Raw genomic sequence first — 16,794 nt, 5'->3', positions numbered from 1 at the left:
ACACTGACAGTGCAGTTGATTTTACACTCAATATACTAGAATGTGGGATGGCACACAATTCCTCTTTCAGCTTATTTCCATCCCCCCTCTATTTTTGCTCAATTCCTACTGCTATTTTAACAGGGCCTTTCCAAACACAGCTAGGCCATTTCTTTGCCTAATTCACAGTGGGCTGGAATGATGTCGTTGGCACCACATTGGCAGACTGAGAGAGTGGCACACTGTTTAGTAACTCCTGTTCACTGGAACCAGAGCCCCTATCGTCTAAAGACATAACTTGCTTTGCTGAGATCAAAAGCCGCAGCAGAGTCCTTCTTTTATCCACTCAGGAAAGAATTCCTGCCATCCTTCCCATAACTCAAGCCAAATCCTGCCAGCTACCCTCCAAGTTGCAGAAATCTCCCATAGTTACCAAAAGACAAAAAAAAATCACCTAGGAGTTAAAAGAAAGCAGACATCTAATAAATGTTGCTGAGTACTTTTCATATTCACCCAGCCCACCTGAAAACTGTCACTGTGTGTGTGTGTGTGTGTGTGTGTGTGTGTGTGTGTGTGTGTGTTTGTGTGTGTGTGTGTGTGTGTGTGTGTGTGTGTTTGCGTGTGTGTGTGTGTGTGTTTGTGTGTGTGTGTGTGTGTTTGCGTGTGTTTGTGTGTGTGTGTGTTTGCGTGTGTGTGTGTGTTTGCGTGTGTGTGTGTGTGTGTGTGTTTGCGTGTGTTTGTGTGTGTGTGTGTGTGTGTGTTTGCGTGTGTTTGTGTGTGTGTGTGTTTGCGTGTGTGTGTGTGTGTGTTTGTGTGTGTTTGTGTGTGTGTGTGTGTGTGTTTGCGTGTGTTTGCGTGTGTGTGTGTGTGTGTGTGTGCGTGTGTTTGCGTGTTGCCCATTGAAATATTGGTGCAGCACAGTCTCATCTCCATCCTCCTAACTGATCATCTAAAACACAAGGCAAAAGTCAGAACTTCAGGAGGAGAAAATCAGAGGTCCATGAGCCAGTCCTCATCAGGGGATCAGAGAGGGTCACAACTGTGGTGTTACCATTTCAGAGGATCTGCCCTGGGCCCAACACGCAAGTGCAATTGCGAAGAAAGCACATCAGAGCCTCCACTTCTTTAGAAGTTTTCGCGTGACGTCTAAAGCTTTGACAAACGTCTATACATGCGGAGAGCTTATATATAGGTGGAGGGTTTATCGACTGGCTGCCTCACGGAACCAATGTTTTTGAATGGAAAATCCTGCAAAAAGTAGCAGGTAATGCCCAGGCTGTCACGGGTAAATCCTTCGCCACTATTGAACACATCCACAGGGAGCACTGTCGCAGGAAAGCAGCATCCATTACCAAGGACTCCCACACATCCAGGCCATGCTCTCTTCTCAATGCTGCCATCGGGAAGGTGGTACAGGAGCCTCAGGACCTGCACCACCAGATTCAGGAACAGTTAGTACTCAACCATCATGGTCTTGAAGCAGAGGGGATAATTTCACTCAACTTCACTCGCCCCATCACTGAACTCTTCCTGCAAAGTATGGACTCAACTTTCAAGGACTCTTCATCTCATGTTCTCAATAGTTATTGCTTATTTATTATTATATTTTTTTCTTTCATTTTTGCACTGTGTATGCACATTGGTTGTTTCTCCTGTTGGGTGCAGTCTTGCATTGATTCCATTGTGTTTCTTGAATTTATTGTATATGCCCACAAGAAAACTAATCTTACAGTTATATATGGTGACATACATGTACTTCGATAATAAAGTTACTCTGAACTTTGATCAACTAGAAGGAGCAACTGAGGGGACCTATCCTCCCACATTCCAAAAATGTACCAATTAATTGGTCATGGGTGGGTTGCTGGGCAGTGTGGCTCACTGGGCTGGAAGGGACTTTCCCTCGCTTTATTTCTAAATAAATAAATTTTAAAAATTAAAATGGGGCCTAGATACTCTGCATCATTGGTGGTAACAGTATCCTTCTTTGGGATCTCATTGGGATGTCTGGTATCGATGACACAGACCAATCAACTTGTTGCTATGTTGTCATGTTACCTTATTTCAGTTGACAGTGTTAAGACACACAACAAATGACCTCACTGACCCTGAAACAAGGAGGAATGACTAATGAGGTTTTCCGATCTTAATCTCTCCTTAGCATCTCTGTCAAGCAAAGATGCTGTTGGTTAACAGAAAGATAAGACCCTCTATAAATTGGCCTATACATGAAGAATTTCTTTTCTTAGCTGTAGTATTAGTAGACACCTGTTACGTCCAGGAAGAAATATCGCCAGGAATTAAACTGTTATTTGAGAATAAGGAACATAGAACAGTACAGCACTGGACAGGCCATACAGCCCATGATGTCGTGTCAGTCATGATAGTAATCTAAACCAAAATGTCTTCCTCCTACATATCATCTATACCCCGTCATTCCCTTCATAATCATGTGCCTATCTAAAAGCCTCTTAAACTCCAGCAAGCTACCTAATTCCACTACCATCTCAGGTAACCTATTCTAGGCAGCTATCAACCTCTGCGTCAAAAAGCTTGCCTAAATGTCGCCTTTAAGCTTCCTCCCTCTAAACTTAAAAGCATGCCCTCTGGTACTTGACACCTCCACCCTGGTGAAAGGATTCTGACTATATGGAATTATGGGGTAACAGACAAAAACAGCAAAGAGGAACTACTGAGACACTTTTCAAACCAAGATGTGCTGGGAAAATGACGTCCTGTGACTTCAGTGATTCTTTGAGGAGACAGCACAGAAGGGAAATAACAGAATAAGAGATGTATTATTTCTATACTTCAGTGGCCATTACATGACGAAACCCACTAATACCATGGAGACAAATGGGGCATTTCTATACCCAGATTATTTTGCCAACAATGCAGAATTAATCTTTTACTGTAAGATGTTCAACTTCAGAAAGTATCTCATAACAATTTAGGAATTATTTAGATGCATGAAATTTAAATTAAAAGCAATTTAATTAAATTAAAATTAATTTAAATTAAATTTAATTTAAATTATTTCATCATCTATTGATACAATTACATGAACTGTTTGGTTAACCAGGAACAAAAATCTGCTACCGTAGGGACAAGAAATTAGTAAATAGATCTTGCACTTTTTCTGCAATTGGTTAAGATATTGCTATGTATGCTGGGAGTTGGAACCTGATCAAGGCCTCAGTTCTTGTTCATGTAATCTGATCATAATACCAATATGTAGTTCAGGTATTAAAAGGTAGAAATAATTAATTGAAAAAAAAATTGTTTTACACATCCTTTTAAACAATTGCACATTTCTTTTACTAGTCCATTTAGAGATTACCTTTAGTTAAGCATTTCTTGCCCCTCATATTTATTTGTAGAATGGTAATCATTTAGACATTTAAACATGCTGTCAAAGGAATATCCCACTGATTACTGCCATAGCAATAGGGAATTTTACACATTGGGATTCTGTCCCTGTCTGCCTTGATAGGCATGACCTAACACTCAATGTAAATTTATTATCAAAGTACATATATAATCACCAGGTACAACCCTGAGATTCCTTTCTTGTGGGTGTATTTAGTAAATCCAAAAAAACACAACAGAATCAATGAAAGACTGCATCTAACAGGACAGACCAATGTGCATAAGACAAAAAGAAGAAAAAAGAAAAGACAAAAGATAAAAGAGTAATAATAATAATAAACATATTATTATTAATATCAAGAGCATGAGATGAAGAGTCCTTGAAGGCAAGTCCATAGGCTGTGGGAACAGTTCAATGATGGGGCAAGTGAAATTGAGTGAAGTTATCCCCTCTGGTTCAAGAGCTTGACAGTTGAGGGATATTAACTCTTCCTGAACCTGGCACTGTGTGGGCCCAGAAGCGCCTCTACATTCTTCCTGATGGCAGCAGTGCGAAGAGAGCAGATGCTCGGTGGTGGGGTCCCTGATGATGGATGGTGCCTTCCTACAACAGTGCCCCATGTAGACATGCTCAGTGGTGGGGAAGACTTGACCTCTGATGGACTGGGCTTTATCCACTGCTTCTTGTACGATTTTCCATTCAAGGGCATCATTTTAACAGTGCTCACAAGAAGCCTCAGCTAGTTTGATCACAAAATTAAAGTGGTAACATTAAAAACTCAGTTCTTTAGGTCACTGTTATATTCCCATTATTAAATAGAAAGCAATAATTCCAAAGCATCAAGCTTAATTTTAAAACCTTTGAGGAAGGAAAAGAAGTTTGAAGGCACTCATAATTTGATGGTCTGCCAAAGAATGAACGTGGCACAATGAGGGACTTTGATTTCAGCACAATAGCAAGTGAACCAATGCATCCGTCAATTAGGAAGAGAAAATGTCAGAGAAGAACTGGTCAATGAAGTACTGATGAGATACAAAGAAAGACAGGAGTTAGAATGGAAAGCAGGTTGTAGGAAAGAGAAGGGCACTTACAGATTACTGATGTTCGCATTGTTCCTAGAAAGGTGAAACAGGAGGTGGGGATAAGGTGGGGGGTGGAGACAGTGGCTACTCAGTGGCTTTACAGATGTGAGAAACAAACATCCCGACAGTCAGCACAGCGGGTGGAATACCATCCTTTTCCGAGAAATTGTGAGAAGATACCAGGAACGTAAGCAGAATTTGGGCAAACACATGTCTGAATTTCTAGGCAAGTCGTGATTTTAAGATGAAAGAAGAAATTAACCTTTTAAATCATGGTTGTAGCAAAGGAGGTGTGGCAGGCCTGATAACTCATCAGTATTAGTACCAGCAGATTTGAAATCTGGCAAGTGCTAAGTCTGCAGTGTTTAGGGCTGGAAAACCAGAGTCATACAAGTCCCAGAATAACCTCTGGATGGCCAACGCAAGCACAAGGAGACCGGCTTGGACTAAACTCAAATCACAAATGTACGGTCATCGGCTGTGGCAGGGCTTAAACAACATAACTTTCTACAAGATTAGATTGGGAAGCAGAAGCAGCAACAATCCATTGCTCCCAGATGAGTACAATGCCTTTTTTGCACGCTTTGATAGGAAGAACTATAACATATACACACACGCACATGAGACCCACACCTCTGGATGACCCAAAACATTCAGCCTATGAGGCTGACGTCTGTGCAACCATCAAGACTCTTGTGAATGTCAAAATGGCTCAGAGGGTATTTGCTCAAGGGGCAGGGGGGGTGGAAGGGGGGGGAAGAAGGGTGCAAAAGAAAGTGGAGGAGGGGGAGGGAGGGATTGAGGAGGGTATAGAGGCAGAGGTGTAGAGGGGGTATGGAGGTACAGAGGGGGAGATAGTTGCTAGGAGAAGAGGTTGTGAGGGAGAAAAGTTTGCAAGAAACTGAGGGGCATACTCTGGGAGAGGGCACTAACTCAATAGGCCAATAGGCTTCCTCTGCTGGAATGAAATAAATGCTAATAAACTGCTTCTGTTGACTTCCCTGGAAAATTGTGCCAATGGATGTGTAATCAATTATCACTACTCAAGGCAAAGTTATTTGGAGTGAGACTCAGAACGTTCATAGAAACTGAAAGACTTGCAGTAAAAAAATTCGATATTTTAAATACAGAAATTAAATTACCATAATCTTAAATTTCTGCTTACTGTTATTTTAACATTAGCAGAAAAAAATTTAAATTAAAATAATCTGCCCTGGGCATTAAAATGCTGCTCACTTGGAGAATCTCAATTTATCGCTGTTCCAAATTCAGGAAGAGTTTATTACTCCTCAGCTATCAAGCACTTGAACCAAAGGGGATAGCTTCAATCACCCCAATACTGAACTTAGTCCACAACCTATGAACTCAACAATGTGTGTTCTTTATATTTATTGCTTTCTTTTCCTTTTTGAATTTGTACAGCTTGTTGCCTTTTGGCTGACTCTGCTGTCTGTGGTTTTTCATTGACTCTGTTCTGTTTACTGTGAGTACCCACAAGAAAATGAATTTCAGGGTAGTTTGATAATAAATTTTCTTTGAACTTTTTACTCGGGACAAATACATTTGAAGACATTTTTGTTTAAATTCTGGTGAATATTCAGTTAACAGAGACCTTGTGGAGATATCAACCATTCTGCTCCAGGACAGATCAACCCAAGGTTAACCTTTCCTGCCTTTCTTTCTGAAATTTGGTGTGTTTTATTCATTCATCTGGTAAATGTACTTTTTCACTTCAAATAAATCACGCAGTATAAAACAAAGTAAAGTGTATGGGGTATGTGTTAAGATAGGTAACATACCTAAATATTTCATTTCACAATTTTCACTCAAAGATTCTTTCTGGGATTAAAACAAGATCCTTCATGAATAATAAGCTATTCACATAACTACAAATGACAAGAAATTGTTTGAGGCCATTACTACGAAGTGAAGTCTTTAATGCCAGGCTTCCAACTAAATGATGACATAACCTTGGAAGTTATCCAAGATAAGTTTCATTACTGACATCGGGATTTTCTGTACAACCTAATCTACAGAGTTTGACACTCAGGTCAGCAAGCTAGGCTTGTTTTAAAAAATCAGCTGCAATGGAGCTTGTCCTTGCCACAAGGTCAGCCATGTTATGCTATTCCTCACCACGCCCTGTGGCGCATCAGACTGCAACTTTGCCGTTTCTTTAGCATATTCTTGCCTGTTTTTTTTACGAGCCCGAGTTGCTAGCTCAACACTCAACATAGCAGCATTGGGAAGAGTGCAAGGAGCCAAATGGATTCAAGCCCAGGACCACTCACCTCTAAGTCTGGTACAGATACCACTACACCACTGGACAACATATGTCGGCCATGTTAATGACCTAAATAATGGACATTTGCCTGATCTAAGCTCCCAGCATCAAGCCAGGAATGGAGGTAGATATTTAAAAATAAGAATTCTAACATGTCTCAGTATCAATCAAAATACATCGAATCTATTTTGAATCTTGAATCTATATTGTGCCCCTCCTCCCACCTTTAATATCTACTTATCATTTTTTCCCTAGTCCTGCTGAAGGGTTTTGGCCCAAAGCTTGACAGTACTCTTTTCCATTGATTCTGCCTGGCCTGCTGAGCTCCTCCAACATTTTGTGTGTTGCTTGGATTTCCAGCATCTGCAGATTTTCTCATGTCTATATTGTTTTGAGGGGTTTTTTTTGTCTACGTAACCTGGACATTGCTTTAAAACAGACATTGTTTCTGAGGATGGATTCTCGGAGTTCCAGTGGACAATAAACACAGTAAAAGTAACTCGTGAGACACAAAAATAAAGTTATATTAAGATTTCTTACGTGTGCTCAGATGATATACAAGCTAAAATGATTAGTTGGGCTACTTCTAAGTCCATGAAGAAAGTGGTGGCACATTCTGTATGTATCAGAGGGATGGTGACTCACCGGTTCAGAAATTCTACTTTGTAAAATGAGATGTGTCTTAACCACGGAACAAGGTGATCATATTCACTGCTTGGATGTTAGGGAGAACAATGTAAATTATGCAAGTCCCGCTGTAAGAACAGCTTTCTGTTCATTCGGAAAGTAGCAGCAAATAAAGCAGTTACTGATTTATATCTCACCCAGGGGCTTTTTAAACCACATTCCAGAGTCTGGAAGGTGTAGATGCTAGCATACGTGCAAGATTATTTAGTTATTAAGCAATAAACTATAGATAACTCTCTTTTTTTTCATTCTCATCCAGCTTTAGGGGCAGAATATTGGGCTGATTTTAACCAAGACAAGTCACAAATGGTCAGGAGCAGGAGTGGAGGAAATCATTTGGGCTGGCTTTCCATCCCAGATGAGAGATCTCTGCAGAAAGCCATCATTGTTATGTGAAGATAATATTTTATTCGACTGTAAAGTCCCCTACATACAAAAGCCAATTAAGGTCCTAATATCTACTTGGGTAATATACTGGGTGTCAGAAAGTGCCTGTGAATGAAGTTTACACAGGATAAATGTGGCACAGATAACAATTTTCACTGATGTTTATTGCTCTCTCAAACACCTTTCCTTTTATCATCAACTGTCAGTTTAACGCTCATTTCCTTTCTAAATTAATTGTTTGTCCAACCTCTATTAATTTTGTTTTCTCTGTTTAACTGTAATGGCAAGTTCCACATTCTCACCTCTCACAGCATAAATAAATCACTTCTGAATTCTTCATCGGATCTCTTGGTGGCCACTAGCATTCACTTCCTCACAAGTGGAAAAGTTCTCTCCAACTATTCTATCAAAACCCACATAATGTTAATATGTTCATAATTAACTATTAGATCTGTCCTCAAAGGTGATCCACTCCAATCATATACTTCCATTTCTGATATCATCCTTGTAAATCTTCATTCAATGCCTCTATATGCTTGAAGTATTAGGGCAAAGAGAAATATATGGAGTACTATAAGTGCGATCCAAGCAAAGTTTGCTACAAACCCTGCGCAAGTTTTCTCAATTTTAAATTCAATCCCTTCAAAGCAAATTACATGCTTTTCTTTATGGCCTTGCTAATGTGTCACACAACTTCAAATAATGGTTGATTTTACACCCTAAAGTCCCTTTGTTCTTACACCTTTCAGATAATAGGTGATCTCACGATTCTTCCTACCTGAATGTACTGCGAGATTAGCAAAGGAAGAAATCAATAAGTCAATACTTTACAATACAGGTAAACAGAAATAGAGATAAATAAAGCACAGCGTTTTTTTTTACCCTTTGTTCATTAACTGTCTGCTGGCGGTGAAAGGGTACATTGACTGCAAATAATCTCATATGTACTGCACCTTCATATGTACCTAGTATACACCCACCTTTAAGTGGGAGCAGAAAAAGGACATGACCCAAGCAGCCATAGTCATCATGAAATCACTGCTGATCTTTTTTATTATTCTGCTTTCCTTCAATTCCCCTATAGCTTGAGTATGCTGTCCTTGTGCTAATTATTCACCTTAGATGAGGTGTGCCATTACAAATAAATGGACACAATGGTATTTTCCATTTAGCCACTTCATATCTGTGTTTTGAACAAGGCAATTTATCAATAATTAACACAAACTATCTTACTAAATTAAATAATTTGATGGAAAATTATATTTACCAATTAGGCTAACAGTAGCTATTATATTTAATGAGTAATATACCAAGTTAATTTTCAATATAAACTGTGGTTCTTAGTTCAGAATTGAACCAGAGCTGTATATGACCCACACTGATTAGTAAGGGGGTGAAGCTCGTGTTTTCACTGCAAGGATATTGGTAAGAAACTTATATGAACACAAATGAAATATTAGTTAATAACGAGACACAGTATGTACAATACAAGACTGCTTTGGATATGTCAAACTGAAATACAGCTTCTGACTAAACAGACCAATTGAGTGGTTAAGTTCCATAAGAATCTTTTTTTGTTATCTAAATATATAGATAGATAGATACTTTATCGCTCCCAAAAGAAATTACAGTGTTACAGTTGCATTACAAGTTCACAGAATAAAAATAAGATATCTTAAACAATCTAACCGGAGGGGGTCATCACTTCCTTAACTATAGGTTGACCCATTATAGAGCCTAATGGCTGAGGGTAAGAATGACCTCACATAGCACTCAGAGCAACTCTATTCTCTTCACCTCAATAGATACTGTGCAACATCTTACCATTGAGCATTTGAGGCTATATCAGGGGTTCCCAACCTTTTTCTTGCCGTGGACAAATGCTATTAAGCAAGGGGTCCACGGACTACAGGTTGGGAACCCCCAGGCTCTAACAATGATTACCCGTCGCTATGCACACCATCCACAAAGTACACAGCAGCATCTTACAAAGTTCACCTCAGCAGCAACTCCAAAATTACTGACTATCCCAAGGAGGACCAGAACAATAGATTAATGGATACCTAATCACACAGCATCATGATTTGGAACACATTTCATATCTTTGCTGATTCCAAGCCTTTGAAGACCCTTTCCCCATAGTACTCAACATCAAAGACAAGTTTGGATGGGAAGAGTATGAAGAGGCATGGTCTAAATGCAGGTCATTGGGCAGAACAATAGTTCAGCATGGACTAGATGGGCCGAAGGGGCTGTTACTGTGTTGTCGTGCTCAATGAAAGAGAACTTCAACACAAGGACTATACAAATCAAGTAGCCAAATCACCACCACATTCTCAAGAGAATTAAAAATAGTTAATAAATTCTGGCTTCTTAATGCTTTCCACTTTGCTTGAGTAAAATACAAATTTCATTTCAGAACAATATGAAAGTGCAACAGAATTTGCTTTTGCATACTGTTGTAATGGGGACTGAGAAACAAATGAGCCAAAACTCACCTGTGTAGTCTTCATGGCACTCACACGTAAACCCTCCTTCCCTACTTCGACAAATGCCATGGTTTCCACAAGGATTTGAGTAACAAAGATCAATTTCTGTTTCACAGTAGTCTCCAGTGAATCCTGCAGGGCACCTGCATCTCAAGCCATTTATTGGATGGATGGGACGAAATAAGATGGTGTCTGAGGTGATGAATGGAGCAGAGCTATCAAATTTCAACACAGACACGCACTTCATGTAGTTCTCACAAGGTTCCCGGAGGCAAATATTATCATCGAACGGTAGCACTGTTTGTGTGGAGATGGCTGTCAAAAGGGTTCGGTTAAGGTAGATTTGCTCTTGCAGATCTTCCGAAGCAAAAAACTGGTTGTGGGTTCCACCGGGCAACAACACAGAAAGACTAACGTTCAGGATAGTGGCTTTTACATCTGTATCATTTTGTATGTTGAAGATAACGACATCCTCTTTCATTGCAGCCAAAACAGTTGCCACTCCTTCGACAAAGAGAGAGAGAAGAGGAGACAAGAACTTATCTTGGGACATATTCTCCAGGCGTAACGTAATACTGTTGCTGAGCATTTCATCAGTGATGATCGTAACCCGCAGTGTACACTGGGCCGTAACACTGTGAATACCATCTGGAAAAAAGATAAAATAACTCCCGTTACATAGGGCACCTGCTACAAGAGGCACACTCTTTCAGTCTGGATATTCCGAACAATCAAGTTCAAAATCAGATTTATTACCACTGACATATTTCATGAAATGTTTTGTTTTGCTCCAGCAGTTCAGTGCAATACATAAAAATCCCTACCAATTACATTAAGAATATATTAGAAACTAAATCTTTTTTTCTTTTTCAATCTTTTTATTAAATTTCATATATAAAAAAAAACAACACATGATAATGAATAGATTACAAATTCAATAAACTTGAAATTACATTAGTAATAGGATAATAATATCCTATTAAACATCAATCAACAAAAGGTACATAAATCAATCAAGTCTATATAAATATATATGAAAAAAAACCAAAAATAATCATCAAAAAAGAAAAAAAAATTTGAAAATATATAGAAGAAAATATATATTGAAAAAAAATACTAAACTAAACTAACATGGGCAATAATAACAGTTTATAAATATATGAAAGTGTCAAGAAAAAACTCCGGAACTCCATACCTGAACAAGAATAAGTAGAGAAAAGGATCTGAAATAGGCCAAATTAATTCATATGAAAATGTCGAATAAATGGTCCCCAGGTTTCTTCAAATTTAATTGAAAAATCAAAAATAGTGCTTCTAATTTTTTCCAAACTCAGATAGGAAATAGTTTGGGAGAACCACTGAGATGTAGTAGGAGGATTTACTTCTTTCCAGTTTTGTAATATAGACCTTCTGGCAATTAATGTTACAAAGGCAATCATTCGTCTGATTGAAGGGGAAAGCTGATTGCCATCTTCATTTGGTATACCGAAAATTGCAGTAATAAAATGGGGTTGTAAATCGATATTCCATACTGAGGAAATGACATCAAAGATGTCCTTCCAATAGTTATGTAAAGTGGGACATGCCCAAAACATGTGGGTCAATGAAGCCACTTCTAAGTGACATCTGTCACATTGAGGGTTGATATGCGAGTAAAATCGAGCAAGCTTATCTTTAGACATATAAGCTCTATGTACAATTTTAAATTGTATTAAAGCATGTTTAGCACAAATAGAAGAGGAACTAACCATTTGTAAAATTTTTTCCCATTTATCTGTTGATATATTACATCGAAGTTCTTTTTCCCATTCTTGTTTAATTCTATCCGATATTTCTGGCTGTATCTTCATAATCATGTTATAAATAAAAGCTACTAATCCCTTCTGGCAAGGATTAAAAGTAAAAATCAAATCTGAAAAATCCGATGGAGTTGTATTAGGAAAAGATGGAAGAATTTTATGTAAGAAATTTCTAATTTGTAAGTATCTAAAAAAATTAGATTTAAGTAATTTAAATTTGTTAGAAAGTTGATCAAAAGACATCAAAGTACCTTCAAAAAAAAGATCACGAAAACATTTTATACCTTTCCTTTTCCATATGCTAAAAGCTTGATCTGTCAGTGAAGGTTTGAAAAAAAAATTACATAAAATAGGGCTGTCCAGAACAAAGTTTTTCAGATTAAAGAATTTGCGAAATTGAAACCAAATTCGTAGTGTATGTTTGACAACAGGGTTAGATATCTGTTTATTGAATTTAGCTAAATCAATAGGAAGAAAAGAAAACTAAATCATGCCAAAAGAGAGGGAAAGTGAGGTCGCGTTCATGGGTTTTTGGGCCATTTAGAAACCTGATGGCAGAAGGCTAGATAGAAGCTGTTTCTGAATCGATGAGTGTGTGCCTTGACTTCATGTTATTCTACGAATGCTAAAAACAGTTAAGCAAGTAAGCTTTCCACTGTACCTTGGTAAACACACAATACTAAACCAATTCCAATACTCTCACCTCAGTTTAAATAGGAGCAAGATCTCAATTAAAATAAACAGCTTAACCACTTATTTGAAGCTGAGGGAGCCAAAGCAAGGGGTGCAGCAAATATTAATACATATGCTAATTTAATGGATTTCAGTTTTATTAAAATATGTAGCTACTGCACCAAATGTGGATTTCAGTTGTAGGCCACTTTGTCTCAACCATCACCTTGCCCCCTCTACTCAAAATTACAAATTGCCATTTTTCCCCCCTGAAATAAACTTCACTGACCAATATCCAACTGTTAATGAATAGTCAGGATTGAGGAAACTTGCAAGCAGGATCTGGCCTGATGCCCAGTCACCCTGGGTTTAATCCACTGAGTGCTCAGGATATCCTGAATAAAGCCCACCACATGGTTCCACCTCACAATAATCAAGGGCCTAAGCCTATTTTCTGGTCCCACAATCCCATCTTCCCTTCACCCACCTCCTAATCATCTTACTCATTCCAATGACAGTATTCAACATTCAATTATCGCCAACTAACCCACTGCCCAGTCTCACCATCTAATGAATCTGACTGTACCATAGCCATACAAGCTGGCCCTGACCTCTTATCCTACTGACCTGAACTCAACCACCTTCTGGACTTTGCCTGCCACCCAGACATAATGCCAATTGACTTGCATGATTAAAACAAAATAATACATTTTAAAAAATTAAAGCATATAAGCACCAAGAAATAACTAAAGCAATTAAATAGAGAAAAACAGAACAAATTGAGATCAGTAAGGCACCTAACCTTTTCTATAATGTAAACAGCCCCGTTAGCCATTCCTATCCCATCCCTTCCTGACTCAAAAATCGAAGGCCAGGTGTCTAGTGTATCTAGACTCTCTCTCCTAGGAGTCACTTCTCCATCATCAAGTTCAATGGGGAGCACAGTAATGCAGCAGACATGGAACATGCTGGACTTCAGAATATCTCAGGTCTTAACGAAATTTGCGTGGGCATCCGAGACTTCCCAGGGCACGAACTGGTTCATTTCAGAACCGCCTGCTAAAATTCGGCCCACACCTACTAAACTATGCCAGTTCTGTTTGTGATATTGTGGAGCCATCACTCACCCATTAGGATTGTTTAATTGTTCAAATTCAACTTAATTCTGTACATTATCTCGAATAAGTGGGACTTTCATGACATTTAACGGTATCAAAAGGGAACCAGCATATACTTGAACCTCCCTTGTTATTTGGCCATCAGTTTCAAAATCTTTAGATTTCAAAATCATGAGAGCGTCAATTAAATTGACTCCCTCAGCAGTGTCCTGTTAAAAAAAAATAATACTGTGTCAATTATCTTAATATTTTTTCTCAAAACTCAAAGGAAGGTATAAAAAAATCTTTCTTCATTGGCTGGGCAATCAGATACTTTATGTTATACTTTGACATCAGCATTCAAGTCAAGTCAAATCAACTTTTATTGTCATTTCGACCACAACTGCTGGTACAGTGCATAGTGAAAATGAGACAACGTTTTTCAGGACCATGGAGTTACATGACACAGTACAAAAAAACTAGACAGTACAAGAAAACAAAAAAAATGTTCAAGGAACATTTCAGAATTATTTAAAAAATATTATAAATAAGCATAAACTCATTATATGTCCTGTATAATGCTCACGAGACAGATAAATGTGCTACATACTGTAATACCCAGTTCCATAATGGCGGGGAAATCTGTATTCAGTCTCTATATTTTTATTTATATGGATATACAGTGACACAACAGGTCCTTCTGGCCCACCTAGCCCATGCCTCTCAATTACACCCATTAACCTATTACTGTGTACATCTTTGGAATGTGGAAAGAAACTGGAGAACTTGAAGGAAACCCACACGTTCACAGGGAGAACATACAATCTCCTTACAGACAGTAGTGGAATTGAATCCCAGTTGCTGGCTCTATAATAATGTTACACTAATCACTATTAGGGCAGTTCCCATGTTGTCCAAACTTGTTAACTGATCTCAGTTGGACTACAATATAAATGACTACATTGCCTTTGGCCAAGGGGGCGAAACACAGTTCCTAAATATAATCTAATAATTCTACTGAAGAATTAGCAGCCTGAAATATTGGCTTTTTTTCTCTCCCCACACAAGCCACTTGATCTGCTGAAAATATAAGCTTTTGTTTTTTTTAAATTACATCCATCAATACAGTCTTAAGATCAGAGTGGAAATATTACTCATATCTTAGAGACCAAGGCGTTGTTTCAAAGGTGTTTGTCAGGTGATTCAGGAAAAATAGAAAAATGAAATATATACACCATTTGTGTGTATGTTATAATGTTTAAATATTTGATTGAAATAGACAAATATGCTATCAGGTAATGTACTGATGTGATCCATGTATACTAACAGATGCTGCGGTTGAAAAGGAGACAGCACTAATGAACAGCAAGGCACAGTTACATTAAAATCAGAGTTGAGCAATGCTTAGTCGATTTTCTGTCTGAGTCAAAAATTTGCAACAGCTATTATAATAACAAGGCATGTTATAATTCCGGGTAAAAATACCTCTCAGGAAATTAATTTCCAAAGGCAAACTGGCATAATGAAAACATTCAGTGCTTTACATTACAAGGGGTTTCTAAAGACTGTTATCTGTTGCCTGTGACCTCCAATGTGTTTTTTTTATTTCCGTAAATCACGATTAAATCAGATTGATAATGCTTGCTGGGGCTGACAAAGTAGCTACACAAGTATGTGGAAAACGAGAGCGTATTTCATGTTTTTATTTGCCTGGAGGTGAAATATTACTTCTTGGGGCTTTTGAACATATTAATAACAAAGCCTTGTTTTCTGATTAACACCTACTTCACCATCGGAGACTCAGCACCGAATATAAGATGTCTGCGAGCTGTCATCTGACATTTATACAATTCTTCAAAGATATGTCTGAAGCAAGAATCAGTCCCTTTAATATACTCTTCCTTTCGGTTTCTGGAATCCTGAGGTTACTTTACCAACTGCATAATGTGGCAAATTCTAGCTGACAGCAAAAGTACATAATGAATAAGCTACCCACATTTTCTTTGAGGATATTGTCTCAGATAAAACAGAACGCAAGGCTAGACTGTGAAAACTGTGAGCCCACTAAGTTTAAGGTAGCATAAATACACTTTATATGAAAGTGGAGCCATGCCAGCTCCACTCAAAAGGGTGCAAGGATTTAACAAATTCCAACAGTTGGGTAGACTTTTCTCAGCAATTTATATATAACAAATTTTCCAGAAACACAATACTAAAATATAAACTCATGTATGGAGTTAGTATGCTCTCCCCATAACTGCATGGTTTTCCTTGGGTGTTCCGCTTTTCTCCCACAGTCCCAAGACCTACCAGTTGGTAGGTTAACTGGTCATTGTAAATTGTCTGTCCGTGATTAGGCTCAGATTAAATGGGGGGATTGCTAGAACGGACAGCCTGAAGGGCCGGAAGCGTCTACTCCATGCTGGGATGGAGGGTTGGCGCGTCAGAGCACTGGCAGGTATAGATGGAAGGAGGGCTAGACAAATAAGAACTACACAAACAAAAGAAAGAACAAGAGCCAATTAATAGTCCAAGAAAAAGCATTTATAGGAAAAATGTTATCAAGTGGGGGAACCCACAAGAATAAAATCCAGTGTTAATAAAGACAAAGAAAAGATCAGAAAAGGTTCAATGAGCAGCAATTGAATAAAATGGAAAAGGCTAAATTCAAGTGATAAAGAGGCAATATCACAACTGTGTGAAAGACGTATTGAGATGGAGGACAGAAACTGGGGAAATAAAACAAATGGAAAACTTGAGCGCAAAACTGAAGACAATTGTTTTCTACCAAAAAGTCATCATGTTTAGATTTGAATCTCTCTCCAAAATCCAGAGGAAAAAGGTACACCATTCTGCTGTGAATGATTGTTACAAATTCTTGCCTTTCAGCTCCCTGTCCAGTTCCTTTTGAATGCTAAAACTGAGTCTATCGCTGACACTCCCGACTA

The 16,794-nt window shown here is 38.4% G+C and overlaps 1 protein-coding gene across 2 annotated transcripts in view; it reads right to left on the bottom strand.

The window, feature by feature from the left end:
* Positions 1-16,794, bottom strand: part of celsr2 (cadherin, EGF LAG seven-pass G-type receptor 2) — a 337,925-nt gene that overhangs the window by 225,437 nt on the left and 95,694 nt on the right. For both annotated transcript variants that reach the window (XM_059950392.1, XM_059950393.1), the window contains exon 2: positions 10,288-10,926. In XM_059950392.1, coding sequence (XP_059806375.1) covers positions 10,288-10,926 — 639 coding nt within the window. The remainder of the gene's footprint in view (positions 1-10,287; positions 10,927-16,794) is intronic.

Source organism: Hypanus sabinus, chromosome 25 (assembly GCF_030144855.1).
Source record: "Hypanus sabinus isolate sHypSab1 chromosome 25, sHypSab1.hap1, whole genome shotgun sequence".
NCBI classification, from domain to species: Eukaryota; Metazoa; Chordata; class Chondrichthyes; order Myliobatiformes; family Dasyatidae; genus Hypanus; species Hypanus sabinus.
Note: the sequence above shows the minus strand (reverse complement) of the source record. Positions and strands in the feature narration are given on the sequence as shown.